This window comes from Lepidochelys olivacea (genome assembly GCF_965140295.1).
Source record: "Lepidochelys olivacea isolate rLepOli2 genome assembly, chromosome: 28".
NCBI lineage: Eukaryota > Metazoa > Chordata > Testudines > Cheloniidae > Lepidochelys > Lepidochelys olivacea.
Window position 1 is genome coordinate 5,992,571 of NC_140438.1, and position 27,702 is coordinate 6,020,272.

General features: G+C 74.9%; 1 protein-coding gene across 3 annotated transcripts; it reads left to right on the forward strand.

The window, feature by feature from the left end:
* On the forward strand, positions 1-27,677 carry PLOD3 (procollagen-lysine,2-oxoglutarate 5-dioxygenase 3). Of its 3 annotated transcripts, none has more exons than XM_084616473.1 (19): positions 1-159; positions 3,027-3,118; positions 4,234-4,370; positions 5,811-5,974; positions 6,193-6,305; positions 9,208-9,271; positions 10,179-10,276; positions 11,322-11,408; positions 13,144-13,275; positions 14,558-14,679; positions 15,109-15,213; positions 15,732-15,857; positions 16,255-16,396; positions 17,102-17,215; positions 19,631-19,696; positions 19,915-20,019; positions 22,222-22,368; positions 23,572-23,697; positions 27,158-27,677. In XM_084616473.1, exons 1-19 carry the CDS (start codon positions 66-68, stop codon positions 27,311-27,313), a joined length of 2,190 nt encoding a protein of 729 aa, XP_084472599.1. In that variant the 5' UTR covers positions 1-65; the 3' UTR covers positions 27,314-27,677. The 3 variants fall into 3 exon arrangements, with proteins under 3 accessions (XP_084472599.1, XP_084472601.1, XP_084472600.1); XM_084616474.1 differs by lacking the exon at positions 1-159 and adding an exon at positions 1,387-1,721; XM_084616475.1 differs by lacking the exons at positions 11,322-11,408; positions 13,144-13,275.
* The last annotated feature ends 25 nt before the right edge of the window (positions 27,678-27,702 follow it).

Here is a 27,702-nt window from a genome sequence, read left to right on the forward strand (position 1 = left end):
CTGGGAGGAGCCGGGCTCGGATCGCGAGAGCTGCGAGCCCGGGCCCCGCTCAGAGCTTCCCCGCCATGGAGCCGAGCCCGGCCGCCCTCCTGCCCCTGGCCGCCCTGCTCCTGGGGGTCCCCGGCAGCGCCCCCCGGGACCGCCCGGCGCTCAACGCGGGTGAGCCCCGGGCAGGGGGGATCGGGGGGCGGGGGATACGCGGGGTTAGGGGGGAGATCGTGGCAGGGGACACGGGGGGGTTAGGGGGAGATGGGGGGCAGGGGACATGGGACATGGGGAGGAGTGCGGGGGGGGAGATTGGGGGTTGGGGACACGGGGAGGGGCGCGGGGGGGAGATCGGTGGTTGTGGACATGGTGACGGACACGGGGGAAGGCGGGGGGATCGTGGCAGGGGACATGGGGGTGTTAGGGGGAGATCGGGGGCAGGGGCCACGGGGAGGGGCGCGGGGGGGAGATGGGGAGTAGGGGACACGGGGAGGGACACGGGAGAAGGCGGGAGGATCGTGGCAGGGGACATGGGGGTCTTAGGGGGAGATGGGGGGCAGGGGACATGGGGAGGAGTGCGGGGGGGGAGATCGGGGGTTGGGGACACGGGGAGGGGCACGGGGAAGGTGGGGGGATCGGGGCAGGGGACACGGGGAGGGGCGCGGGGGGGAGATCGGGAGTTGGGGACACGGGGAGGGGTACGGGGGAAGGCGGGGGGATCGGGTCAGGGGACACGGGGGAGTTGGGGGGGATCGGGGGCAGGGGACGCGGGGAGGGGCATGCGGGGTGGTGGGGGGCCCAGCTGTTGGAGGGGGCTTCCCCGGAGGGCTAGGTCGGCCAGGGAGAAGCGGGGGATCAGGCACACAGAGAACGGGGGGCAGAGGGGGAACCCCATGGCTGCCCCGAGGCCAAGCGCTTGTGTGCCTGGCTGGGGGGGCAGGGGGGGACCCCCCCCCGCTCCATGGGAGTCGTGGGCAGGGCTGGGGGGTTCACTCTGCCCAATCCTTGGGACCCCTGAGTTGCCGGCCATTCTGAACAGAGACCCCACCAGAGACACTGGGGTACGTGGGGTTTTCCTGGCTCCCAGAGCCGGGCAGAGAACCCAGGCGTCCTGGCTCCCAGCCCCCCCTGCTCTAACTCACCAGCCCCCACTCCCCTCCCAGAGCCTGGAGAGAACCCAGGCGTCCTGGCTCCCAGCCCCCCCTGCTCTAACTCACCAGCCCCCACTCCCCTCCCAGAGCCTGGAGAGAACCCAGGAGTCCTGGCTCCCAGCCCCCCCTGCTTTAACTCACCAGCCCCCACTCCCCTCCCAGAGCCTGGAGAGAACCCAGGAGTCCTGGTTCCCAGCCCCGCTGCTCTTTCCCGTGGGGGTCCAGCCTTTCTCGGGGGGCTGTGGGGGGCCCCATGCCGGGACCGAAGGGGGAACGGGGGCCCCCGTCTCTGTCTCAAGCCCAGTCACCAGACCTGGCCCGGGCGCCACCCTCTGCTTCCAATTAGCGGCCTGGCGAGGGCCGGGCGCCGGGAATTTGTCCCTGTTGTTCACGCGTAGGACGGTAACGGCTGGACGCCCTGCCGGAGAGGGGGGCCCCGGCGTGCCAGGGGCCAGGTGGACTCCTCCCCCCACTGAGATCGGGACCCCATCGCGCCGGGTGCTGCAGACGCCCTGAGCCAGTCCCTGCCCCGTGGAGCTCACAGCCTGACCAGACAAAGGGGGATGGGGGAAACTGAGGCAGCGTGTAAGAAAGGGCCTTTTGTGACGTCCCCCGCAGGGCAGCGGCTCACCCAGGACTAGAACCCAGGAGTCCTGGCTCCCAGGGCCCTGCTCTCACTGCTAGGCCCCACTCCCCTCTCAGAGCCAGGGAGAGACCCCAGGAGTCCTGGCTCCCAGCCCCCTGCTCTTTCCTGTGGGCAGCAGGGTCGGGGCGCTGCCCTGGCTAGGATCAGACCCCCCAGGTCCTGCTGCCCAGGCAGCCTGCCCCCCAAAGTCTGGGGGAGCCCCTGCCTGCGGCTCAGGGCCAGCCCCAGAAGAGGGGGTGGGGATTTCACCCAAACCCCCCGGCGCTGGGGACCCTCTGGGAGCCAAGCCCTGCTCAGCTGGTACAGAAGGGGGGGTCCAGTCCTTTTCTGGGGGCCATGCGGCGCCCCATGCCGGGACCGAGGGGGGAACGGGGGCCCCCGTCTCTGTCTCAAGCCCAGTCACCAGACCTGGCCCGGGCGCCGCCCTCTGCTTCCAATTAGCGGCCTGGCGAGGGCCGGGCGCCGGGAATTTGTCCCGTTGTTCACGCGTAGCACGGTAACGGCTGGACGCCCTGCCGGAGAGGGGGGCCCCGGCGTGCCAGGGGCCAGGTGGACTCCTCTCCCCCCCCCATGACCGAGATCGGGGCCCCATCGCGCCGGGCGCTGCCCAGACCCCCCCCGACTGAGATCGGGACCCCGTCGCGCCGGGTGCTGCAGACGCCCTGAGCCAGTCCCTGCCCCGTGGAGCTCACAGCCTGACCAGACAAAGGGCAAGGGGGGAAACTGAGGCAGCGTGCAAGAAAGGGCCTTGTGCGATGTCCCCCGCAGGGCAGCGGCTCAGCCAGGTGCCCAGCCCAGGGTCCGACCCGCTGAGCCATCCGCTTCCTGCCCTCCACTTCTTTACGGGGCAGCCCTCGGGAAAGCCCCTCCCACCCATTGTGCCTCAGTTTCCCCTCCCTTGAGGCATGGCAAGGGGGGTAGAGGGAGGGGCGGGGGGGTGGGAGAGCTGGAATTTCAGGGCCCAGCGCTGTGAGGCCTCATTGGGTGCTGTTGTCTGAGTGGGTGATGTGTGTCCGAGGCCCTGCACGGCTGCCCCTGGAGGGGGATTCTCCAGGATCAGGGAGTCTGCCAGCACCTCCCATTGGCCGCAGCCCCCAGGGCAGGTCCGGGGATCCAGGACTCCTGGGTTCTTCCACTTGAGGGCTGGGGGGGAGTGAATCCAAGGGGAGTGCCGGGGGGCGTGCAGGGCCAAGCAGGGTCTATGGGGGGAACTAACCAGAACCCGGCACCTTTCTGCCCCACAGACAACCTGCTGCTGATCACAGCGGCCACGGAGCAGACGGAGGGGTACGAGCGATTCATGCACACCGCCCGCTACTTCAACTACACCGTCAAGGTGAGACGGACCCGCCCCAGAGCTGGCCGCATCTCGGCGCCGGGACGGGGTCCCTGTGTAACCAGCCGCCCCACCCCAGAGCTGGCCGCATCTCGGCACCGGGACGGGGTACCCGTGTAACCAGCCGCCCCACCCCAGAGCTGGCCGCATCTCGGCGCCGGGACGGGGTACCCGTGTAACCAGCCGCCCCACCCCAGAGCTGGCCGCATCTCGGCACCGGGACGGGGTACCCGTGTAACCAGCCGCCCCGCCCTAGAGCTGGCCGCATCTCGGCGCCGGGACGGGGTACCCGTGTAACCAGCCGCCCCACCCCAGAGCTGGCCGCATCTCGGCACCGGGACGGGGTACCCGTGTAACCAGCCGCCCCACCCCAGAGCTGGCCGCATCTCGGCGCCGCCCCACCCCAGAGCTGGCCGCATCTCGGTGCCGGGACAGGGTCCCCGTGAAACCAGCCGCCCCGCCCCAGAGCTGGCCGCATCTTGGCGCCAGGACAGGGTCCCCGTGTAACCAGCCCCTGCACCCCGCCCCAGAGCTGGCCGCATCTCAGCGCCGGGACGGGGTACCCGTGAAACCAGCCGCCCCACCCCAGAGCTGGCCGCATCTCGGCGCCGGGACGGGGTCCCCGTGAAACCAGCCGCCCCACCCCAGAGCTGGCTGCATCTCGGCGCCGCCCCACCCCAGAGCTGGCCGCATCTCGGTGCCGGGACGGGGTCCCCGTGAAACCAGCCGCCCCACCCCAGAGCTGGCCGCATCTCGACGCCGCCCCACCCCAGAGCTGGCCGCATCTCGGCGCCGGGACGGGGTCCCCGTGGAACCAGCTCCCGCGCCCCACCCCAGAGCTGGCCGCATCTCGACGCCGCCCCACCCCAGAGCTGGCCACATCTCGGCCCCGGGACGGGGTCCCCGTGGAACCAGCCCCCGCGCCCCGTCCCAGAGCTGGCCGCATCTCGGCGCCGGGACGGGGTCCCCGTGAAACCAGCCGCCCCACCCCAGAGCTGGCCGCATCTCGGCCACGGGACGGGGTCCCCGTGGAACCAGCCCCCGCGCCCCGCCCCAGAGCTGGCCGCGTCTGGGCGCCGGGACGGGGGTCTCTCTCACGCCCCCTGTCCCCGCAGACCCTGGGCCTGGGCGAGGAGTGGCGTGGGGGGGACGTGGCCCGCACGGTGGGGGGCGGGCAGAAGGTGCGCTGGCTGAAGGAGGAGATGGCGAAGCACGCAGAGCGCGAGGACCTCGTCGTCATGTTCGTCGACAGGTACGGCGGGGGGGTGCCCTGCTCTCCCTGACGTCTGGGGGTCCCCAGCTCCGGGGTGCATCCGTCCCCCTGCTCTGCTCCCGGCCCCCGGGTCCCGCTGGGCTGGAAGCAGCATTTGGGGGGCCAGTCTGGGCAGGGAGGGGGATTTTGAGGGTGCACTGGGCGGGGGGGTGACGCTACAATTCCCAGCCCCCGTGGGGAAGGAGGGCAGAGAGAGCGGGCCAGGGGGTCGCTGTGACCTGTACGCATCCCCCCACACCCCCGTTATGAAGTGGGCCCCGTGGGGCTGGGGGGGTACTCTGGGGGGGTGCAGTAGGGGCTCTGGCCTGGTCCATTCCCCATTGTATGCCCCCCTGCCCCCCAGTTATGACGTGGTCCTGGCCGGGGGCCCCGTGGGGCTGGGGGGGGCTCTGGGGGTGCAGTGGGGGGCTCTGGCCCGGTCCATTCCCCATCGTGTGCCCCCCCGCCCCCCAGTTACGACGTGGGGCTGGCCGGGGGCCCCGTGGGGCGGGGGGGGCTCTGGGGGTGCAGTGGGGGGCTCTGGCCCGGTCCATTCCCCATCGTGTGCCCCCCCGGCCCCAGTTACGACGTGGTGCTGGCCGGGGGCCCCGTGGGGCTGGGGGGGGCTCTGGGGGTGCAGTGGGGGGCTCTGGCCCAGTCCATTCCCCATCGTGTGCCCCCCCCGCCCCCCAGTTACGACGTGGGGCTGGCCGGGGGCCCCGTGGGGCTGGGGGGGGCTCTGGGGGTGCAGTGGGGGGCTCTGGCCCGGTCCATTCCCCATCGTGTGCCCCCCCGGCCCCAGTTACGACGTGGTGCTGGCCGGGGGCCCCGTGGGGCTGGGGAGGGCTCTGGGGGTGCAGTGGGGGGCTCTGGGGGTGCAGTGGGGGGCTCTGGCCCGGTCCATTCCCCATCGTGTGCCCCCCCGCCCCCCAGTTACGACGTGGTGCTGGCCGGGGGCCCCGTGGGGCTGGGGGGGGCTCTGGGGGTGCAGTGGGGGGCTCTGGGGGTGCAGTGGGGGGCTCTGGCCCAGTCCATTCCCCATCGTGTGCCCCCCCCGCCCCCCAGTTACGACGTGGGGCTGGCCGGGGGCCCCGTGGGGCGGGGGGGGGCTCTGGGGGTGCAGTGGGGGGCTCTGGCCCGGTCCATTCCCCATCGTGTGCCCCCCCCCGCCCCCCAGTTACGACGTGGTGCTGGCCGGGGGCCCCGTGGGGCTGGGGAGGGCTCTGGGGGTGCAGGGGGGGCTCTGGGGGTGCAGTGGGGGGCTCTGGCCCGGTCCATTCCCCATCGTGTGCCCCCCCCGCCCCCCAGTTACGACGTGGTGCTGGCCGGGGGCCCCGTGGGGCTGGGGGGGGCTCTGGGGGTGCAGGGGGGGGCTCTGGGGGTGCAGTGGGGGGCTCTGGCCCGGTCCATTCCCCATCGTGTGCCCCCCCCGCCCCCCAGTTACGACGTGGTGCTGGCCGGGGGCCCCGTGGGGCTGCTGCGGAAGTTCCTGGCGTTCGAGAGCCGGGTCGTCTTCTCGGCCGAGGGCTTCTGCTGGCCCGAGTGGGGCCTGGCCGAGCGTTACCCCCCCGTCAGCACCGGCAAGCGGTTCCTCAACTCCGGCGGTGAGTGCTGGGGGGCCGGGGCCGGGCCTCGGGGGGCCGGGGGGGACAGCGCGGGTACGTGCCGGAGGGGGGTGGGGGTCCCCGGCGGGGCAGGGTATCAATGGTATACGGCGGCAGGGGGGCGGAGGGGAGGGCATTTGCGGGGTGGGGGGGGGCGTGCAGGGGGGCAGCCCCCCGGGGGCGGGGGGGGCCTGACCTCTCCGCCCGCCCCCCCCCAGGATTCATCGGCTTCGCCCCGGCCGTCCACCGCGTGGTCCAGCGCTGGAAATACAAGGACGACGACGACGACCAGCTCTTCTACACCCACATCTACCTGGACCCCGGCCTGCGGGTGGGTCCCCGGCCCCCCCCGTCTCCCGCCGGCCGGCCCCCCCCGAGCCCGGGGGGGACCCCGGTTCCCTGGTGGCCTTTTGGCGTCCAAACTGGGGGGGGGGGAGGGCGCGCGGGACGGGACTTGTGCGGCCTGGAAACAAAGGAGCCGCGTGGGCCAAACCCGACCCACATCTGTGGGCTGAAAACCAGGGAGAAGCGGGCAAAAGCCCGGCTGCAAATTGGGGCGGGGGAATTAAACCCCTCCAGAATCCCGGGCCTCTAAATGATTTAATGAGGGGGGGGCTTCGCCCCATTGTACCTCCCCTCCCGCCCCCTCCCAGTCACGACGTGGGGCTGGCCGGGGGCCCTGTGGGGCTGGGGGGTGCAGTGGAGGGATCTGGGGGGTGCAGTAGGGGCTCTGGCCCGGTCCATTCCCCATTGTGTGTCCCCCCCCCGCCCGCCCCAGTCACGACGTGGGGCTGGCCGGGGGCCCTGTGGGGCTGGGGGGTGCAGTGGAGGGATCTGGGGGGTGCAGTAGGGGCTCTGGCCCGGTCCATTCCCCATTGTGTGTCCCCCCCCCGCCCCCTCCCAGTCACGACGTGGGGCTGGCCGGGGGCCCTGAGGGGCTGGGGGGTGCAGTGGAGGGATCTGGCCCGGTCCATTCCCCATTGTGTGTCCCCCCCCGCCCCCTCCCAGTCACGACGTGGGGCTGGCCGGGGGCCCTGTGGGGCTGGGGGGTGCAGTGGAGGGATCTGGCCCGGTCCATTCCCCATTGTGTGTCCCCCCCCGCCCCCTCCCAGTCACGACGTGGGGCTGGCCGGGGGCCCTGTGGGGCTGGGGGGTGCAGTAGGGGCTCTGGCCCGGTCCATTCCCCATTGTGTGTCCCCCCCGCCCCCTCCCAGTCACGACGTGGGGCTGGCCGGGGGCCCTGTGGGGCTGGGGGGTGCAGTGGAGGGATCTGGGGGGTGCAGTAGGGGCTCTGGCCCGGTCCATTCCCCATTGTGTGTCCCCCCCGCCCGCCCCAGTCACGACGTGGGGCTGGCCGGGGGCCCTGAGGGGCTGGGGGGTGCAGTGGAGGGATCTGGCCCGGTCCATTCCCCATTGTGTGTCCCCCCCCGCCCCCTCCCAGTCACGACGTGGGGCTGGCCGGGGGCCCTGTGGGGCTGGGGGGTGCAGTAGGGGCTCTGGCCCGGTCCATTCCCCATTGTGTGTCCCCCCCGCCCCCTCCCAGTCACGACGTGGGGCTGGCCGGGGGCCCTGTGGGGCTGGGGGGTGCAGTGGAGGGATCTGGGGGGTGCAGTAGGGGCTCTGGCCCGGTCCATTCCCCATTGTGTGTCCCCCCCGCCCGCCCCAGTCACGACGTGGGGCTGGCCGGGGGCCCTGAGGGGCTGGGGGGTGCAGTGGAGGGATCTGGCTCGGTCCATTCCCCATTGTGTGTCCCCCCCGCCCGCCCCAGTTACGACGTGGGGCTGGCCGGGGGTACTGGGGGGTGCTGGCGGGGCGGGGGGGGAAGGGCCTGACGCCGACACCGGGGTTGGAAATGCGCGACGCGGCCAGCCCAGGGCGGGGGGCGGGGGTGACGAGTTCGGGCTGGAAACGAGGGTATCGGGTTTTGCTCCCAAGCCCCCCCCCCACCAAATTTGGACAGGAATCTGCCACAAGCTGGAGTTCGAGGGGCACCAACAGAGGTTAGATTGGGGGGGGCTGGGAGCCAGGACTCCTGGGTTCTCCCCCCGGCTCTGGGAGGGGCGTGGGGGCTGGTGGGTCAGAGCAGGGGGGGCTGAGAGCCAGGACTCCTGGGTTCTCTCCCCGGCTCTGGGAGGGGAGTGGGGGCTGGTGGGTTAGAGCAGGGGGGCTGAGAGCCAGGACTCCTGGGTTCTCCCCCTGGCTCTGGGAGGGGCGTGGGGGCTGGTGGGTTAGAGCAGGGGGGCTGGGTGCCAGGACTCCTGGGTTCTCCCCCCGGCTCCGGGAGGGGAGTGGGGGCTGGTGGGTCAGAGCAGGGGGGGCTGAGAGCCAGGACTCCTGGGTTCTCTCCCCAGCTCTGGGAGGGGAGTGGGGTCCAGTGGTTAGAGCAGGGGGGGACTGGGAGCCAGGACTCCTGGGTTCTCTCCCTGGCTCTGGGAGGGGAGTGGGGGCTGGTGGGTCAGAGCAGGGGGGCTGGGTGCCAGGACTCCTGGGTTCTCTCCCTGGCTCTGGGAGGGGAGTGGGGGCTGGTGGGTCAGAGCAGGGGGGCTGGGAGCCAGGACTCCTGGGTTCTCCCCCTGGCTCTGGGAGGGGAGTGGGGGCTGGTGGGTCAGAGCAGGGTGGGCTGGGTGCCAGGACTCCTGGGTTCTGTGATGGGGGGCTGGGATTGGCTCTGGGATGCGGCTGACTCTGGGGGCTGGGGGGGGGAGCCAAGTTCCAGGAGCCCAGTGGAGAAGACCCAAGGGGAAGTTGGGGAATCGGCCCCTGCTCATGGCTGGTTTTGGGGTGCGCAGCAGGGAGACACCCCCCCTTCCACCCCAACACACCCACACAATTTCCACCAGCCGTGGACCCTGGCTCCCATTGGGGGGCGTTCCGATTGGGAGTTCAGGGCCGGGGGGACATTTGAGGGAGATATTCCCCCCCAAAGGTGAAGGCCCCCCCCCATTAAATCATTTCTGCTCCTGTCAGGCTTCTGGGCTGCTTCCCTCGGGGGTCTCGGCCCCAGGCCGAGGTGGGGCACTGCAGGAGGGGGCAGGCGGGGTGCTCTGGGGGGGGGGGGGGGCATGGGGACTGCAGTGTTGGGGAAGGGCTGGGGGGGTGGGATTGGAGGCAGGGTAGGGGGTTTGGGGCTGGGGGGGAGCAGTGGAGGGAAGGGATTTCTGGGGGTGGGGGGGGAGGGGGGCAGCCTCTGGGCGCAGGTCCCTCCCCGCTCTGAAGCCCCCTCTCCCCCCCAGGAGAAGTTTGGACTGGCGCTCGACCACAAGTCGAAAATCTTCCAGAACCTCAATGGGGCCATTGGTGAGAGATGGGGGGGCACCCCATAAGGGTCAGGACGCCTGGGTTCTATCCCAGCTCCGGGTGGGGCAGGGGCAGGACGCCTGGGTTCTCCCCCTGGCTCTGGGAGGGGACTGGGGGCTGGTGGGTTAGAGCAGGGGGGCGGGGAGCCAGGACTCCTGGGTTCTCTGCCCAGCTCTGGGAGGGGACTGGGGGCCGGTGGGTTAGAGCAGGGGGGGTCTGGGAGCCAGGACTCCTGGGTTCTCCCCCTGGCTCTGGGAGGGGAGTGGGGGCCGGTGGGTTAGAGCAGGGGGTCTGGGAGCCAGGACGCCTGGGTTCTCCCCCTGGCTCTGGGAGGGGAGTGGGGGACTGGTGGGTTAGAGCAGGGGGGCTGGGAGCCAGGACTCCTGGGTTCTCTGCCCAGCTCTGGGAGGGGAGTGGGGGCTGGTGGGTCAGAGCAGGGGGGCTGGGAGCCAGGACTCCTGGGTTCTCTCCCCGGCTCTGGGAGGGGAGTGGGGCCTGGTGGGTTAGAGCAGGGGGGCTGGGAGCCAGGACTCCTGGGTTCTCTCCCCGGCTCTGGGAGGGGAGTGGGGCCTGGTGGGTTAGAGCAGGGGGGCTGGGAGCCATGACTCCTGGGTTCTCCCCCTGGCTCTGGTGGGGGAGTGGGGGCTGGTGGGTTAGAGCAGGGGGGCTGGGAGCCAGGACTCCTGGGTTCTCCCCCTGGCTCTGGGAGGGGAGTGGGGGCTGGTGGGTTAGAGCAGGGGGCTGGGAGCCAGGACTCCTGGGTTCTCTCCCCGGCTCTGGGAGGGGAGTGGGGGCCGGTGGGTTAGAGCAGGGGGGCTGGGAGCCAGGACTCCTGGGTTCTCTCCTCGGCTCTGGGAGGGGCGGGGGGCTGGGCCCCTCTATCCCCACGTCTCCCTCTCTCTCCCAGACGAGGTGGTGCTGAAGTTCGAGAGGAACCGGGTCCGTGCCCGGAACGTGGCCTATGACACCCTCCCTGTGGTGATCCACGGCAACGGGCCCACCAAGGTACCCCGAGATCCCCCATCTCCCCCCGAGATCCCCCCTGGGACACTGGGATCCCCCCGGGACCCCCTCAACCCCCCATTTCCCCCAGGTACCCACGAGATCCCCCCGGGACCCCCACAACCCCCCATCTCCCCCAGGTACCCCCGAGAGCCCCACAACCCCCTAGCTACCCCCGAGATCCCCCCTGGGACCCCCACAACCCCTCAGGTACCCCCAAGATACCCCCTGGGACCTCCCGACAACCCACCTCCTCCCCAGGTACCCCCGAGATACCCCCTGGGACCCCCCGACAACCCACCTCCTCCCCAGGTACCCCCGAGATACCCCCTGGGACCCCCCGACAACCCACCTCCTCCCCCAGGTACCCCTGAGATCCCCCCTCCCCTCTGGGACCCCAACAACCCCCCATCTCCCCCAGGTACCCCCGAGATCCCCCCTGGGACCCCCACAACCCCCTAGATCCCCCCGAGATCCCCCCTGGGACCCCCACAACCCCTCAGGTACCCCCGAGATACCCCCTGGGACCCCCCGACAACCCACCTCCTCCCCCAGGTACCCCTGAGATCCCCGCTCCCCTCTGGGACCCCCTCAACCCCCCATTTCCCCCAGGTACCCCCGAGATCCCCCCGGGACCCCCACAACCCCCCATCTCCCCCAGGTACCCCCGAGAGCCCCACAACCCCCTAGCTACCCCCGAGATCCCCCCTGGGACCCCCACAACCCCTCAGGTACCCCCGAGATACCCCCTGGGACCCCCCGACAACCCACCTCCTCCCCCAGGTACCCCTGAGATCCCCCCTCCCCTCTGGGACCCCAACAACCCCCCATCTCCCCCAGGCACCGCCGAGATCCCCCCTGGGACCCCCACAACCCCTCAGGTACCCCCGGGAGCCCCCCTTCTGACTTCCTCCGCCGTCGCTCAGGCTGCCCTTGGCCGGGGGCTCCCCCGGCAGGTGCCCCCCGCCCTCGCAGTTGCGGGGAGGGGGGGGGCGGCTGGGGTGGGATGGGGGGGCCCCGTATCTCACCCTTTCCCGCCCCCCCACAGCTGCAGCTGAACTACCTGGGTAACTACATTCCGAACCGATGGACCTACGAGGGGGGCTGGGGGGGCCGCGACCTGTCGGGGCCCCCGGTGAGTGCGGGGGCAGGACCCCCAGGCAGAGCCCCAGGGGTGGGGGGCCGGAGGGGCTCTCTGAGGTGGGGGGGGGCATGCTGGACACTGGAGGGTGGTGGGGAGTGTGGGGGCGGGTTTGGGGGGTGGGTCTCAAATTGGGGGAGCCTGGGGGTGGGGGGTAGCTGGAATTGTGGGGGTCTGAGAGGCAGGTTTGTGGGCTTCTGGGTTTGGGATGGGTTTTGGGGGTCCTGAATTTCTGGGGGCAGGGGCGGGTTTGGGAGTGATCCCATCTCTCCCCAGGAGTGGCTGGGTTTGGGGGGCTGGCGGTGGCAGGGTTTGGGGTGCAGGGAGGGGCTGGGTTTGGGGGGCTGGCAGTGGCTGGGTTTGGGGTGCAGGGAGTGGCTGGTTTGGGGGGTGCAGGGAGTGGCTGGTTTGGGGGTGCAGGGAGTGGCTGGGTTTGGGGGGCTGGCCGTGGCTGGGTTTGGGGGTGCAGGCAGTGGCTGAGTTTGGGGGGCTGACAGTGGCTGGGTTTGGGGGTGCAGGCCGTGGCTGGGTTTGGGGGGCTGACAGTGGCTGGGTTTAGGGGTGCAGGCAGTGGCTGGGTTTGGGGGGCTGGCCGTGGCTGGGTTTGGGGGTGCAGGCAGTGGCTGGGTTTGGGGGGCTGGCCGTGGATGGGTTTGGGGTGCAGTGAGTGGCTGGTTTGGGGGGCTGGCCGTGGCTGGGTTTGGGGGTGCAGGCAGTGGCTGGGTTTGGGGGGCTGACAGTGGCTGGGTTTAGGGGTGCAGGCAGTGGCTGGGTTTGGGGGGCTGGCCGTGGCTGGGTTTAGGGGTGCAGGCAGTGGCTGGGTTTGGGGGGCTGGCCGTGGCTGGGTTTGGGGGTGCAGGCAGTGGCTGGGTTTGGGGGCTGGCCGTGGATGGGTTTGGGGTGCAGGGAGTGGCTGGTTTGGGGGGCTGGCCGTGGCTGGGTTTGGGGGTGCAGGCAGTGGCTGGGTTTGGGGGGCTGACAGTGGCTGGGTTTAGGGGTGCAGGCAGTGGCTGGGTTTGGGGGGCTGGCCGTGGCTGGGTTGGGGGGGGCTGGCAGTGGCTGGGTTTAGGGGTGCAGGCAGTGGCTGGGTTTGGGGGGCTGGCCGTGGCTGGGTTTGGGGGTGCAGGCAGTGGCTGGGTTTGGGGGCTGGCCGTGGATGGGTTTGGGGTGCAGGGAGTGGCTGGTTTGGGGGGCTGGCCGTGGCTGGGTTTGGGGGTGCAGGCAGTGGCTGGGTTTGGGGGGCTGACAGTGGCTGGGTTTAGGGGTGCAGGCAGTGGCTGGGTTTGGGGGGCTGGCCGTGGCTGGGTTTGGGGGTGCAGGCAGTGGCTGGGTTTGGGGGGCTGACAGTGGCTGGGTTTAGGGGTGCAGGCAGTGGCTGGGTTTGGGGGGCTGGCCGTGGCTGGGTTTGGGGGTGCAGGCAGTGGCTGGGTTTGGGGGGCTGACAGTGGCTGGGTTTAGGGGTGCAGGCAGTGGCTGGGTTTGGGGGGCTGGCCGTGGCTGGGTTGGGGGGGGCTGGCAGTGGCTGGGTTTAGGGGTGCAGGCAGTGGCTGGGTTTGGGGGCTGGCCGTGGATGGGTTTGGGGTGCAGGCAGTGGCTGGGTTTGGGGGGCTGACAGTGGCTGGGTTTAGGGGTGCAGGCAGTGGCTGGGTTTGGGGGGCTGGCCGTGGCTGGGTTGGGGGGTGCAGGCAGTGGCTGGGTTTGGGGGTGCCTGACCCCCGTCTCTCCCCAGGAGGCGGCGCTGCCCCGGGTGCTGGTGGGGGTGTTCATCGAGCAGCCCACCCCCTTCCTGCCCCAGTTCCTGCAACGCCTGCTGGGCTGGGCCTATCCCTACGCCCGCCTCGGCCTCTTCCTGCACAACCGGGTGAGTCCCCCGGCTGCCCCCCGGCTGCCCCCGTGACCCCCCGTAAGCCCCAGCTGCCCCCACGACCCCCGGATGCCCCTGTGACCCCCCATGACCCTCGGCCGCCCCCGTGACCCCCCGTAAACCCCAGCTACCCCCGTGACCCCCCATGACCCCCAGCTGCCCCCGTGACCCCCCATGACCCTCGGCCGCCCCCGTGACCCCCCGTAAACCCCAGCTACCCCCGTGACCCCCCATGACCCCCAGCTGCCCCTGTGACCCCCCATGACCCTCGGCCGCCCCCGTGACCCCCCGTAAACCCCAGCTACCCCCGTGACCCCCCATGACCCCCGGCTGCCCCCGTGACCCCCCGTAAACCCCAGCTACCCCCGTGACCCCCCATGACCCCCAGCTGCCCCTGTGACCCCCCATGACCCTCGGCCGCCCCCGTGACCCCCCGTAAACCCCAGCTACCCCCGTGACCCCCCATGACCCCCGGCTGCCCCCGTGACACCCCGTAAGCCCCAGCTGCCCCCACGACCCCCCATGACCCCTGGCCGCCCCCGTGACACCCCGTAAGCCCCAGCTGCCCCCACGACCCCCCATGACCCCCGGCTGCCCCTGTGACCCCCCATGACCCCTGGCCGCCCCTGTGACCCCCCGTAAACCCCAGCTACCCCCGCGACCCCCCATGACCCCCGGCTGCCCCTGTGACCCCCCATGACCCCCGGCTGCCCCTGAAACCCCCAGCTACCCCCATGATGACCCGTGACCGCCTGTTGCCCCACGACCCCCCCCATGACCACCTCGACCTCCAGCTGCCCTCATGACCCCCAGAGATCCCATTCCCTGGACCCCTCCAGATCCCCCCAGGTACCCCCATCTCCAGCACTCACCCCCAGATCCCCCCATGACCCCCGGCTGAGCCCCGGGGCCACCCATAGATCCCCATCACCACCACTCGCCCCCAGATCCCCCCTAGATTCCCTCTCATCCCCTCCGCCCCCAGCACCGACCCCCGTAATCCCCGGCTGCCCCCGCCACCTCCCATGAGCCCCCGCCAACCCCCGGCTGCCACCGCGACCCCCCGGCTGCCCCCCTCAGGGGCTCCCTAGAGTCCCCCCCACAGAGGCCCCCCGGCCCTGCCACCCCCCAGTGACCCCCAAATACCCCCAACCCAGCAGGGGCCCCCCCACCCGGAGATCTCTCATTACTTGGAGACACCGCAGCCCGCCCCCCCCCCAGGCCCCCCCATCCCGCATGGGGGATCCCCCCAGCTGACCCCCGCCCCTCCTCCCCCCAGGAGGTCTTCCACGAGCCCCACGTGCAGGAGGCCTGGGAGCGGCTCCGTGGGGCCTTCGCCCACATCAAGCTGGTGGGGCCGGAGGAGGAGCTGAGCCAGGGGGAGGCCCGGGACATGGCCATGTGAGTGGGCGGGGCCCTGGGGACGGGGGCGGGGCCACGCCGGAGGGCGTGGGCGGGGCAATGGGAGTGTGGGCGGGGGGGGCTACAGGGGAGGGATTCAGAGTGGGCGGAGCTGTGGGGATGGGGGCGGGGCAATGGGACTGCGGGCCGGCCCCATGAGAATGGGGTGGGGGCGACGGGAGGCATTAGGAGTGGGCGGAGCTGTGGGGATGGGGGCGGGGCAATGGGTGAGGGGGCGGGGCTGAGCAGTGGGGGGCAGGACCGAGGGGTGGAGGGGGCATGTGGGGGTGGAGGGGTTAGAGAGGGGCACAGAGGAGGGGTGGGGGGGCCGTGGGGGTCCCGAGGTGGGGCTGGGGGTGGGGGGGAATAGGAACCGGGTTCATGGGGCTTGTCTGACCTCCGCCCCCCCCCCCGTTTTCCGCCCCCTAGGGACATCTGCCGGCAGGACCCCGACTGTGACTATTACTTCACCCTCGACGCGGACGTCGCCCTGACCAACCCGGGGACCCTGCGCGCCCTGATCCGCCAGAACCGGTGAGACCCCCCGAAACCCCACGCCCTGCCCCCCGCCGCTCCCCACCGCCCCCCTGCCCCCCACCGTCCCCCCAGCCCGGGGGCCCCGCGCGCCCCGACCCGCCAGAACCGGTGAGACCCCCCGAAACCCGCCTCCCTGCCCCCCTGCCCCCCAGCCCGGGGGCCCCGTGCGCCCCGATCCGCCAGAACCGGTGAGACCCCCCGAAACCCCACGCCCTGCCCCCCGCCGCTCCCCACCGCCCCCCTGCCCCCCACCGTCCCCCCAGCCCGGGGGCCCCGCGCGCCCTGATCCGCCAGAACCGGTGAGACCCCCCGAAACCCCACGCCCTGCCCCCCGCCGCTCCCCACCGCCCCCCTGCCCCCCACCGTCCCCCCAGCCCGGGGGCCCCGCGCGCCCCGATCCGCCAGAACCGGTGAGACCCCCCGAAACCCCACACGCTGCCCCTGTATAGGGCCCCTTTCATTGTGGCTCCGCCCCCTTGTTTAGCTCCGCCCCTTCTGTCTCCGCCCCCTTGCAGGAAGGTCATCGCCCCCATGGTGTCGCGCCCAGGCAAGCTCTGGTCGAATTTCTGGGGGGCGCTAAGCCCAGAGGGCTACTATGCCCGCTCCGAGGACTACGTCGAGCTGGTGCAGGGCAAGCGCACGTGAGTCACCCCCAGGGACCCGCCCCCCCAGCTCCGCCCCCTTCCCTGGGGAGGGGCCTAGACCACGTCTCCGACCGGAGCTCCGCCCCCTTCCCTGGGGAGGGGCCTAGACCACGTCTCCAACTGGAGCTCCGCCCCCTTCCCTGGGGAGGGGCCTAGACCACGTCTCTGACCGGAGCTCCGCCCCCTTCCCTGGGGAGGGGCCTAGACCACGTCTCCAACTGGAGCTCCGCCCCCTTCCCTGGGGAGGGGCCTAGACCACGTCTCCGACTTGAGCTCCGCCCCCTTCCCTGTGGAGGGGCCTAGACCCCCCCTCCGACCGGAGCTCCGCCCCCTTCCCTGGGGAGGGGCCTGCCTCTTCCCCCGCTGACGCCATGTCCGTGTGTCCGTCCCGCAGTGGGGTGTGGAACGTGCCCTATATCAGCCAGGCCTACCTGGTGCGCGGGGAGACGCTGCGCTCGGAGCTGCACGACCGGAGCGTCTTCACCCTGGAGGAGACCGACCCCGACATGGCCTTCTGCAAGAACGTCCGCGAGAGGGTACGGGGCCCCCGCCCCCCTGAACCGCCCCGGCCCCCCAAACCCCTGCAGTCCCCCTGAACCCCTCCACAGCCCCCCAAAATCCCTGCAGTCCCCCTGAACCCTACACAGCCCCCCCAAAACACCCGCAGTCCCCCTGAACCCTCCGCAGCCCCCCCAAAACACCCGCAGTCCGCCTGAACCCCTCCACACCCCCCCAAAATCCCCGCAGTCCCCCTGAACCCCTCCACAGCCCCCCAAAATCCCCGCAGTCCCCCTGAACCCTACACAGCACCCCCAAAACCCCCACAGTCCTCCTGAACCCTCCGCAGCCCCCCTAAAACACCCGCAGTCTGCCTGAACCCCCCCACAGCCCTCCCAAAACCCCCACAGTCCTCCCTGAACCCTCCACAACCCCCAAAACCCCCGCAGTCCCCCTGAACCCCTCCACAACCCCCCAAAATCCCCGCAGTCCCCCTGAACCCTCCACAGCCCCCCAAAATCCCTGCAGTCCCCCTGAACCCTACACAGCCCCCCCAAAACCCCCACAGTCCTCCTGAACGCTACACAGCCCCCCAAAATCCCCGCAGTCCCCCTGAACCCTACACAGCACCCCCAAAATCCCCGCAGTCCCCCTGAACCCTACACAGCCCCCCCAACCCCCCCCCAACCCCCTCGCTCGACCCCTCCCCGCCCGGGGGGTCCCTGACGGCCCGTCTCCCGCAGGGGATTTTCCTGCACATCACGAACCTGGAGGAGTTTGGGCACCTGGTCTCCACGGCCCCGTATAACACGTCCCGCCGGCACCCCGACCTCTGGCAGATCTCGGAGAACCCCCTGGTGAGTGACCCCCAGCCCGCCCCACGGCCCGCCGGCCCCCCGGCCTCTGGCAGATCTCGGAGAGCCCCCCGGTGAGTGACCCCCAGCCCGCCCCACGGCCCGCCGGCCCCCCGGCCTCTGGCAAATCTCGGAGAACCCCCTGGTGAGTGACCCCCAGCCCGCCCCACGGCCCGCCGGCCCCCCGGCCTCTGGCAGATCTCGGAGAGCCCCCCCGGTGAGTGACCCCCACGGCCCGCCGGCCCCCCGGCCTCTGGCAGATCTCGGGGAGCCCCCCCGGTGAGTGACAGCCCACAGCATGTCCCGCCCCAGGCCGTGCCCCTCTGCTGTGTGTCCTAGCCCCAACGCTGCTGCGGCGGCTGGGCTGGCCCATGGGGTACAGGGGCTTCTAGGGGTCTGTCTCCAGGGCTGGCGGGGCAGGAAGCCCTGGGGAAAACTCATCCCTCCGAATAGGGGAGGGGAGATGGGGGGCAGAGGGCTGGCTGGGGTAGGGGAAGGTGAGGTGGGGGGCAGGGGGCTGGCTGGGGGAGAGACGGGGGGCAGGGGGCCGGCTGGGGGAGGGGAGATGGGGGGCAGGGGGCCAGCTGGGGGAGGTGACGGAGAGACGGGGGCAGGGGGCCGGCCGGGGGGGAGACGGGGGGCAGGGGGCTGGCTGGGGGAGGTGACGGAGAGACGGGGGGCAGGGGGCCGGCTGGGGGAGGGGAAGGAGAGACGGGGGGCAGGGGGCCGGCTGGGGGAGGGGAAGGAGAGATGGGGGGCGGGGGGCTGGCCAGGGGGGAGACGGGGGGCAGGGGGCCAGCTGGGGGAGGCGAAGGAGAGACGGGGGGCAGGGGTGTCCCGGGGTCCCCGGGCGATGCTCTGGGACTGCTCCCCAGGAAGCCAGGCAGGACTCTGGGGGAGTCTCCTCTCGGGGAGCAGCCTGTCTGCAGGACACACAGCTCACCCGGCTTCCCCCTTCCTGGCTCTGACCTCGGAGCCTTCAGCCTCCTCTGCCCCTCCCTGCGCTTCCCACAGCCAGTCCGCCCAGGCGGGGTCCTGGGGGGGGCAGAGGGTCCTGCCCCCCAACTCCGCAGTCAGACGGGACTCTCAGCCAGCCAGGAAAACAGAGGTTTATTAGACCACAGGGACATGGTCTAACACAGAGCTTGTAGGTGCAGAGACCGGGACCCCTCAGCTGGGTCCATTTTGGGGGGCAGTGAGCCAGACAACCCCGTCTGCCCTTCACTCCATGTCCCAGCCAGCCCCCAACTGACACTCCCCCCAGCCCCCCCTGCTCTGGGCTTTGTCCCTGTCCCCGGCCAGGAGGGCACCCGATTCCTTTGTTCTCCAACCCTTTAGCTCTCACCTCGCAGGGGGGAAGGGCCCAGGGCATCAGGTGCCAGGAAACAGGGTGTCGGCCATTCTCTGTGTCCAGACCCCTGCACACACCGGCCCTCTAGGGCTCTGCAACGATCATACACCCTTACCCCACCCCCTAGATCCTTAAGAACTGCATAGGGGAAACTGAGGCACCCCCACACAATTCAGAGGAAACATTAAGAACAGGCCCACTTCGTCACAAGGGGGCCGGCTGGGGGGGAGACGGGGGGCGGGGGGCCGGCTGGGGGAGGCGAAGGAGAGACAGGGGCGGGGGGCCGGCCGGGGGGGAGACGGGGGGCAGGGGGCCGCCTGGGGGAGGGGAAGGAGAGACGGGGGCAGGGGGCTGGCCGGGGGGGAGACGGGGGGCAGGGGGCCGGCTGGGGGAGGTGACGGAGAGATGGGGGCGGGGGGCCGGCCGGGGGGGAGACGGGGGGCAGGGGGCCGGCTGGGGGAGGCGAAGGAGAGACGGGGGCGGGGGGTCGGCCGGGGGGGAGACGGGGGGCGGGGGGCCGGCCGGGGGGGAGACGGGGGCAGGGGGCCGGCTGGGGGAGGCGAAGGAGAGACAGGGGCGGGGGGCCGGCCGGGGGGGAGACGGGGGGCAGGGGGCCGGCCGGGGGGGAGACAGGGGGCAAGAGGCCGGGTGGGGGGGAGACGGGGGGCAGGGGGCCGGCTGGGGGAGGCGAAGGAGAGACGGGGGCGGGGGGTCGGCCGGGGGGGAGACGGGGGGCGGGGGGCCGGCCGGGGGGGAGACGGGGGCAGGGGGCCGGCTGGGGGAGGCGAAGGAGAGACAGGGGCGGGGGGCCGGCCGGGGGGGAGACGGGGGGCAGGGGGCCGGCCGGGGGGGAGACGGGGGGCAGGGGGCCGGCTGGGGGAGGCGAAGGAGAGACGGGGGGCAGGGGGCCGGCTGGGAGGGAGACAGGGGGCGGGGGCCCGGCCGGGGGGGAGACGGGGGGCGGGGGGCCAGCTGGGGGAGGCGAAGGAGAGACGGGGGGCAGGGGGCCAGCCGGGGGGGAGACGGGGGGCAGGGGGTGTCTCTCACGCAGTCTTTGTGCCCCCCAGGACTGGCAGGAGAAATACATCCACGAGAACTACTCCCGAGTGCTGCGGGGGGAGCTGGTGCAGCAGGTGAAAGCCCCCCCCCCGCCCCCACCTTCCCCCAGCCCCCCATCGCCCCCCGCTCACCCCCCAGGACGGCTCACGGGGCGTCCGCCCCGCCCCCGAAACTCCCACCGCACCCCCCGGGAATCCCCTCCCCGTCTCCTCCCCCCGCCCGCCCCTTCACGTGCCCCGCCGGGGAGGCTGCCCCACGGCGGCCCCCCCGGTAACCCCCCGTCCCCCCGCAGCCCTGCCCCGACGTCTACTGGTTCCCCGTCCTCGCCGAGCCGGCCTGCGACGAACTCGTGCAGGAAGTCGAGCATTATGGGATATGGTCCGGAGGCCAGCACAAGGTGAGTGGGGTGCGGCCCCCCAAGCTGAGCCCCCCAGCTCCCCGCAGCCCAGCGCCCCCCTGCGGCCCCCCAGCTCCCCGCAGCCCAGCGCCCCCTGCGGCCCCCCAGCTCCCCGCAGCCCAGCGCCCCCCTGCGGCCCTCCAGCTCCCCGCAGCCCAGCGCCCCCCTACGGCCCCCCAGCTCCCCGCAGCCCAGCGCCCCCTGCGGCCCCCCCACCTGAGCCCCCCAACTCCCCGCAGCCCAGCGCCCCCTGCGGCCCCCCAGCTCCCCGCAGCCCAGCGCCCCCCTGCGGCCCCCCAGCTCCCCGCAGCCCAGCGCCCCCTGCGGCCCCCCCACCTGAGCCCCCCAGCTCCCCGCAGCCCAACGCCCCCCTGCGGCCCCCCAGCTCCCCGCAGCCCAGCGCCCCCTGCGGCCCCCCAGCTCCCCGCAGCCCAGCGCCCCCCTGCGGCCCCCCAGCTCCCCGCAGCCCAACACCCCCCTGCGGCCCCCCAGCTCCCCGCAGCCCAGCGCCCCCTGCGGCCCCCCAGCTCCCCGCAGCCCAGCGCCCCCTGCGGCCCCCCAGCTCCCCGCAGCCCAGCGCCCCCCTGCGGCCCCCCAGCTCCCCGCAGCCCAGCGCCCCCCTGCGGCCCCCCAGCTCCCCGCAGCCCAGCGCCCCCTGCGGCCCCCCCAAGCTGAGCCCCCCAGCTCCCCGCAGCCCAGCGCCCCCCTGCGGCCCCCCAGCTCCCCGCAGCCCAGCGCCCCCCTGCGGCCCCCCAGCTCCCTGCAGCCCAACGCCCCCCTGCGGCCCCCCAGCTCCCCGCAGCCCAGTGCCCCCTGCGGCCCCCCAGCTCCCCGCAGCCCAGCGCCCCCTGCGGCCCCCCAGCTCCCCGCAGCCCAGCGCCCCCTGCGGCCCCCCCACCTGAGCCCCCCAACTCCCCGCAGCCCAGCGCCCCCCTGCGGCCCCCCAGCTCCCCACAGCCCAGCGCCCCCTGCGGCCCCCCAGCTCCCCGCAGCCCAGCGCCCGCCTGCGGCCCCCCAGCTCCCCGCAGCCCAGCGCCCCCCTGCGGCCCCCCAGCTCCCCGCAGCCCAACGCCCCCCTGCGGCCCCCCAGCTCCCCGCAGCCCAGCGCCCCCTGCGGCCCCCCAGCTCCCCGCAGCCCAGCGCCCCCCTGCGGCCCCCCAACTCCCCGCAGCCCAGCGCCCCCTGCGGCCCCCCAGTTCCCCGCAGCCCAGCGCCCCCTGCGGCCCCCCAGCTCCCCGCAGCCCAGCGCCCCCTGTGGCCCCCCAAGCTGAGCCCCCCAGCTCCCCGCAGCCCAGCGCCCCCTGCAGCCCCCCAGCTCCCCGCAGCCCAGCGCCCGCCTGCGGCCCCCCAGCTCCCCGCAGCCCAGCGCCCCCCTGCGGCCCCCCAGCTCCCCGCAGCCCAACGCCCCCCTGCGGCCCCCCAGCTCCCCGCAGCCCAGCGCCCCCTGCGGCCCCCCAGCTCCCCGCAGCCCAGCGCCCCCCTGCGGCCCCCCAGCTCCCCGCAGCCCAGCGCCCCCTGCGGCCCCCCAGCTCCCCGCAGCCCAGCGCCCCCCTGCGGCCCCCCAACTCCCCGCAGCCCAGCGCCCCCTGCGGCCCCCCAGTTCCCCGCAGCCCAGCGCCCCCTGCGGCCCCCCAGCTCCCCGCAGCCCAGCGCCCCCTGTGGCCCCCCAAGCTGAGCCCCCCAGCTCCCCGCAGCCCAGCGCCCCCTGCAGCCCCCCAGCTCCCCGCAGCCCAGAGCCCCCCTGCGGCCCCCCAGCTCCCCGCAGCCCAGCGCCCCCTGCGGCCCCCCAGCTCCCCGCAGCCCAGCGCCCCCTGCGGCCCCCCAGCTCCCCGCAGCCCAGCGCCCCCTGTGGCCCCCCAAGCTGAGCCCCCCAGCTCCCCGCAGCCCAGCGCCCCCTGCAGCCCCCCAGCTCCCCGCAGCCCAGAGCCCCCCGCGGCCCCCCAGCTCCCCGCAGCCCAGCGCCCCCTGCGGCCCCCCAGCTCCCCGCAGCCCAGCGCCCCCCTGCGGCCCCCCAACTCCCCGCAGCCCAGCGCCCCCTGCGGCCCCCCAGCTCCCCGCAGCCCAGCGCCCCCTGCGGACCCCCCACCTGAGCCCCCCAACTCCCCGCACCCCAGCGCCCCCTGTGGCTCCCCAGCTCCCCGCAGCCCAGCGCCCCCTGCGGCCCCCAGCGCAGACCCCCCCTGACCCGGCGCTCGCCCCCAGGACGCCCGCCTGGCCGGGGGCTACGAGAACGTCCCGACCGACGACGTCCACCTGCAGCAGGTCGGGCTGGAGGGCGCGTGGCTGGTCTTCCTGCGGGAATTCATCGCGCCCGTCGCCGAGGCCCTGTACCCCGGCTACGCCACCCAGGTACCCCGGGGGCCCCCACCCTGTACCCCGGCTACGCCACCCAGGTACCCCGGGGACCCCCTCCCCGTACCCCGGCTACGCCACCCAGGTACCCCGGGGGGCCCCTCCCCGTACCCCGGCTACGCCACCCAGGTACCCCGGGGGGCCCCTCCCTGTACCCCGGCTATGCCACCCAGGTACCCCGGGGGGCCCCTCCCTGTACCCCGGCTCCTCCCCGAGGGACCCCCCGGGGTCCCCTCCCCGCACCCCGGCTACGCCACCCAGGTACCACGGGGGGCCCCCTCCCTGTACCCCGGCTACACCACCCAGGTACCCCGGGGACCCCCTCCCCGTACCCCGGCTACGCCACCCAGGTACCCCGGGGGGCCCCTCCCTGTACCCCGGCTACGCCACCCAGGTACCCCGGGGGGCCCCTCCCCGTACCCCGGCTACGCCACCCAGGTACCCTGGGGGGCCCCTCCCCGTACCCCGGCTCCTCCCCGAGGGACCCCCCGGGGGCCCCCTCCCTGTACCCCGGCTACGCCACCCAGGTACCCCGGGGGGCCCCCTCCCTGTACCCCGGCTACGCCACCCAGGTACCCCACGGGGGGCCCCCTCCCTGTACCCCGGCTACGCCACACAGGTACCCCGGGGGGCCCCCTCCCTGTACCCCGGCTACGCCACCCAGGTACCCCGGGGGACCCCCTCCCTGTACCCCGGCTCCTCCCCGAGGGACCCCCCGGGGGCCCCCACCCTGTACCCCGGCTACGCCACCCAGGTACCCCACGGGGGGCCCCCTCCCTGTACCCCGGCTACGCCACAGAGGTACCCCGGGGGGCCCCCTCCCTGCTCCCTGGCTCCTCCCCGAGGGACCCCCCGGGGGACCCCCACCCTGTACCCCGGCTACGCCACCCAGGTACCCCCAGGGGGCCCCACCCCGCTCCCCGGCTCCTCCCCGAGGCACCCGCCCGTCTCCCACCCTGCAGCCCGGCTCCTGCCCCGAGGTACCGGCCGGGTGGGGTCGGGTGGCCCTGCGGGGGTGGAGCCGGGCTCTCTGGGCCCCCCCACGGACCTCCAGCCTCGGGGAGCGCTCCCCCGGCCGCGCTGGCAGGGGCTGTCGGGCCGTTACCCACCGCTGGGTCGCCCCACAGGGGTGCCCTCCCCCTGCCCCCCCCGGCTCTGATTGCTTCTCCCCCCACCCGCCCTGACTGCCCCTCCCCCCAGGCCCGGGCCCTGCTGAACTTCGTGGTTCGGTACCGACCCGAGCAGCAGCCGGCGTTGAGACCCCACCACGACTCGTCCACCTTCACCATCAACATCGCGCTCAACAGCAAGGGCACCGACTACGAGGTGAGACCCGGGGGCTGCGGGCCGGGAGCTGCGGGCCGGCGCTGGGGGGCGCCGGGGGCTGGGTCACGGGGCTGCGGGCCGGGAGCTGCGGGCCGGCGCTGAGGGGCGCCGGGGGCCGGGTCACGGGGCTGCGGGCCGGGGGCTGCGGGCCGGGAGCTGCGGGCCGGCGCTGAGGGGCGCCGGGGGCTGGGTCACGGGGCTGCGGGCCGGGAGCTGAGGGGCGCCGGGGGCTGGGTCACGGGGCTGCGGGCCGGGAGCTGCGGGCCGGCGCTGGGGGGCGCCGGGGGCTGGGTCACGGGGCTGCGGGCCGGGAGCTGCGGGCCGGCGCTGAGGGGCGCCGGGGGCTGGGTCACGGGGCTGCGGGCCGGGAGCTGAGGGGCGCCGGGGGCTGGGTCACGGGGCTGCGGGCCGGGAGCTGCGGGCCGGGAGCTGCGGGGCACCGGGGGCTGGGTCACGGGGCTGCGGGCCGGGAGCTGCGGGCCGGCGCTGAGGGGCGCCGGGGGCCGGGTCACGGGGCTGCGGGCCGGGAGCTGCGGGCCGGCGCTGAGGGGCACCGGGGGCTGGGTCACGGGGCTGCGGGCCGGGAGCTGCGGGGCGCCGGGGGCTGGGTCACGGGGCTGCGGGCCGGGGGCTGCGGGGCGCCGGGGGCTGGGTCACGGGGCTGCGGGCCGGGAGCTGCGGGGCGCCGGGGGCTGGGTCACGGGGCTGCGGGCCGGGAGCTGCGGGCCGGCGCTGGGGGGCGCCGGGGGCTGGGTCACGGGGCTGCGGGCCGGGAGCTGCGGGCCGGCGCTGAGGGGCGCCGGGGGCTGGGTCACGGGGCTGCGGGCCGGCGCTGAGGGGCGCCGGGGGCTGGGTCACGGGGCTGCGGGCCGGGAGCTGCGGGCCGGGAGCTGCGGGCCGGCGCTGAGGGGCGCCGGGGGCCGGGTCACGGGGCTGCGGGCCGGGAGCTGCGGGCCGGCGCTGAGGGGCGCCGGGGGCCGGGTCACGGGGCTGCGGGCCGGGAGCTGCGGGCCGGCGCTGAGGGGCACCGGGGGCTGGGTCACGGGGCTGCGGGCCGGGAGCTGCGGGACGGCGCCTGGGTCACGGGGCTGCGGGCCGGGAGCTGCGGGCCGGCGCTGAGGGGCACCGGGGGCTGGGTCACGGGGCTGCGGGCCGGGAGCTGCGGGCCGGCGCTGAGGGGCGCCGGGGGCTGGGTCACGGGGCTGCGGGCCGGGGGCTGCGGGGCGCCGGGGGCTGGGTCACGGGGCTGCGGGCCGGGAGCTGCGGGGCGCCGGGGGCTGGGTCACGGGGCTGCGGGCCGGGAGCTGCGGGGCGCCGGGGGCTGGGTCACGGGGCTGCGGGCCGGGAGCTGCGGGGCGCCGGGGGCTGGGTCACGGGGCTGCGGGCCGGGAGCTGCGGGACGGCGCCTGGGTCACGGGGCTGCGGGCCGGGAGCTGCGGGCCGGCGCTGAGGGGCACCGGGGGCTGGGTCACGGGGCTGCGGGCCGGGAGCTGCGGGCCGGCGCTGAGGGGCGCCGGGGGCTGGGTCACGGGGCTGCGGGCCGGGGGCTGCGGGGCGCCGGGGGCTGGGTCACGGGGCTGCGGGCCGGGAGCTGCGGGGCGCCGGGGGCTGGGTCACGGGGCTGCGGGCCGGGAGCTGCGGGGCGCCGGGGGCTGGGTCACGGGGCTGCGGGCCGGGAGCTGCGGGGCGCCGGGGGCTGGGTCACGGGGCTGCGGGCCGGGAGCTGCGGGCCGGCGCTGAGGGGCACCAGGGGCTGGGTCACGGGGCTGCGGGCCGGGAGCTGCGGGCCGGCGCTGAGGGGCGCCGGGGGCTGGGTCACGGGGCTGCGGGCCGGGGGCTGCGGGGCGCCGGGGGCTGGGTCACGGGGCTGCGGGCCGGGAGCTGCGGGGCGCCGGGGGCTGGGTCACGGGGCTGCGGGCCGGGAGCTGCGGGGCGCCGGGGGCTGGGTCACGGGGCTGCGGGCCGGGAGCTGCGGGCCGGCGCTGAGGGGCACCGGGGGCTGGGTCACGGGGCTGCGGGCCGGGAGCTGCGGGCCGGCGCTGAGGGGCACCGGGGGCTGGGTCACGGGGCTGCGGGCCGGGAGCTGCGGGCCGGCGCTGAGGGGCGCTGGGTCACGGGGGTGCGGGCCGGGAGCTGCGGGCCGGGAGCTGCGGGGCGCCGGGGGCTGGGTCACGGGGCTGCGGGCCGGGAGCTGCGGGCCGGCGCTGAGGGGCACCGGGGGCTGGGTCACGGGGCTGCGGGCCGGGAGCTGCGGGCCGGCGCTGAGGGGCACCGGGGGCTGGGTCACGGGGCTGCGGGCCGGGAGCTGCGGGGCGCCGGGGGCTGGGTCACGGGGCTGCGGGCCGGGAGCTGCGGGCCGGCGCTGAGGGGCGCCGGGGGCTGGGTCACGGGGCTGCGGGCCGGGAGCTGCGGGGCGCCGGGGGCTGGGTCACGGGGCTGCGGGCCGGGAGCTGCGGGCCGGCGCTGAGGGGCGCCGGGGGCTGGGTCACGGGGCTGCGGGCCGGGGGCTGCGGGGCGCCGGGGGCTGGGTCACGGGGCTGCGGGCCGGGAGCTGCGGGGCGCCGGGGGCTGGGTCACGGGGCTGCGGGCCGGGAGCTGCGGGGCGCCGGGGGCTGGGTCACGGGGCTGCGGGCCGGGAGCTGCGGGCCGGCACTGAGGGGCACCAGGGGCTGGGTCACGGGGCTGCGGGCCAGGAGCTGCGGGCCGGCGCTGAGGGGCACCGGGGGCTGGGTCACGGGGCTGCGGGCCGGGAGCTGCGGGCCGGCGCTGAGGGGCGCCGGGGGCTGGGTCACGGGGCTGCGGGCCGGGAGCTGCGGGGCGCCGGGGGCTGGGTCACGGGGCTGCGGGCCGGGAGCTGCGGGCCGGCGCTGAGGGGCACCGGGGGCTGGGTCACGGGGCTGCGGGCCGGGAGCTGCGGGCCGGCGCTGAGGGGCACCGGGGGCTGGGTCACGGGGCTGCGGGCCGGGAGCTGCGGGCCGGCGCTGAGGGGCGCCGGGTCACGGGGCTGCGGGCCGGGGGCTGCGGGCCGGGAGCTGCGGGGCGCCGGGGGCTGGGTCACGGGGGTGCGGGCCGGGAGCTGCGGGCCGGCGCTGAGGGGCGCCGGGGGCTGGGTCACGGGGGTGCGGGCCGGGAGCTGCGGGCCGGCGCTGAGGGGCACCGGGGGCTGGGTCACGGGGCTGCGGGCCGGGAGCTGCGGGCCGGCGCTGAGGGGCACCGGGTCACGGGGCTGCGGGCCGGGGGCTGCGGGCCGGGAGCTGCGGGGCGCCGGGGGCTGGGTCACGGGGCTGCGGGCCGGGAGCTGCGGGCCGGCGCTGAGGGGCACCGGGGGCTGGGTCACGGGGCTGCGGGCCGGGAGCTGCGGGCCGGCGCTGAGGGGCACCGGGGGCTGGGTCACGGGGCTGCGGGCCGGGAGCTGCGGGCCGGCGCTGAGGGGCACCGCTCAGGCCCGTCTCCCCCACAGGGCGGCGGGTGCCGATTCCTGCGTTACTCTTGCTCGGTGACGGCGCCCCGCAAGGGCTGGAGCCTGATGCACCCCGGGCGCCTGACCCACTTCCACGAGGGGCTGCCCACCACCCGCGGCACCCGCTACATCATGGTGTCCTTCGTCGACCCCTAGCCCTGGCCGGCGCCGCCCCCCCCACCCCCCACCACTCAGGGAATTCCCCCAGCCCCTCCCCTGCTGGGCACTGGGGTCGCTCCCCCTCCCCCAACCCTGGGGGCCCCCCGTGTGCCCAGCCTCTGCCCTCGGTCCCCTCCACCCCCTCGGGCCAGGGCGCAGCGGGGGGAAGGCCCCCCCCCGTGGGTCTCGCCTCCCGTGGGGCAAGAGCTGCGCCCTGGGGGCTGGGAGCGGGGGGGGGGGCAGGAGCCTGTGGGGCTGGAGGATCTGGGGGCTGGTGGTGCTGGGGGGGGGGACGTGGCTGCTGTGTATAAAGTGTGTTAAATTATTGGGGTTCCTCCCCCCCATAAATGTGTATTTTTAACCAGAGCCTCTGATGTGTCTCTGCG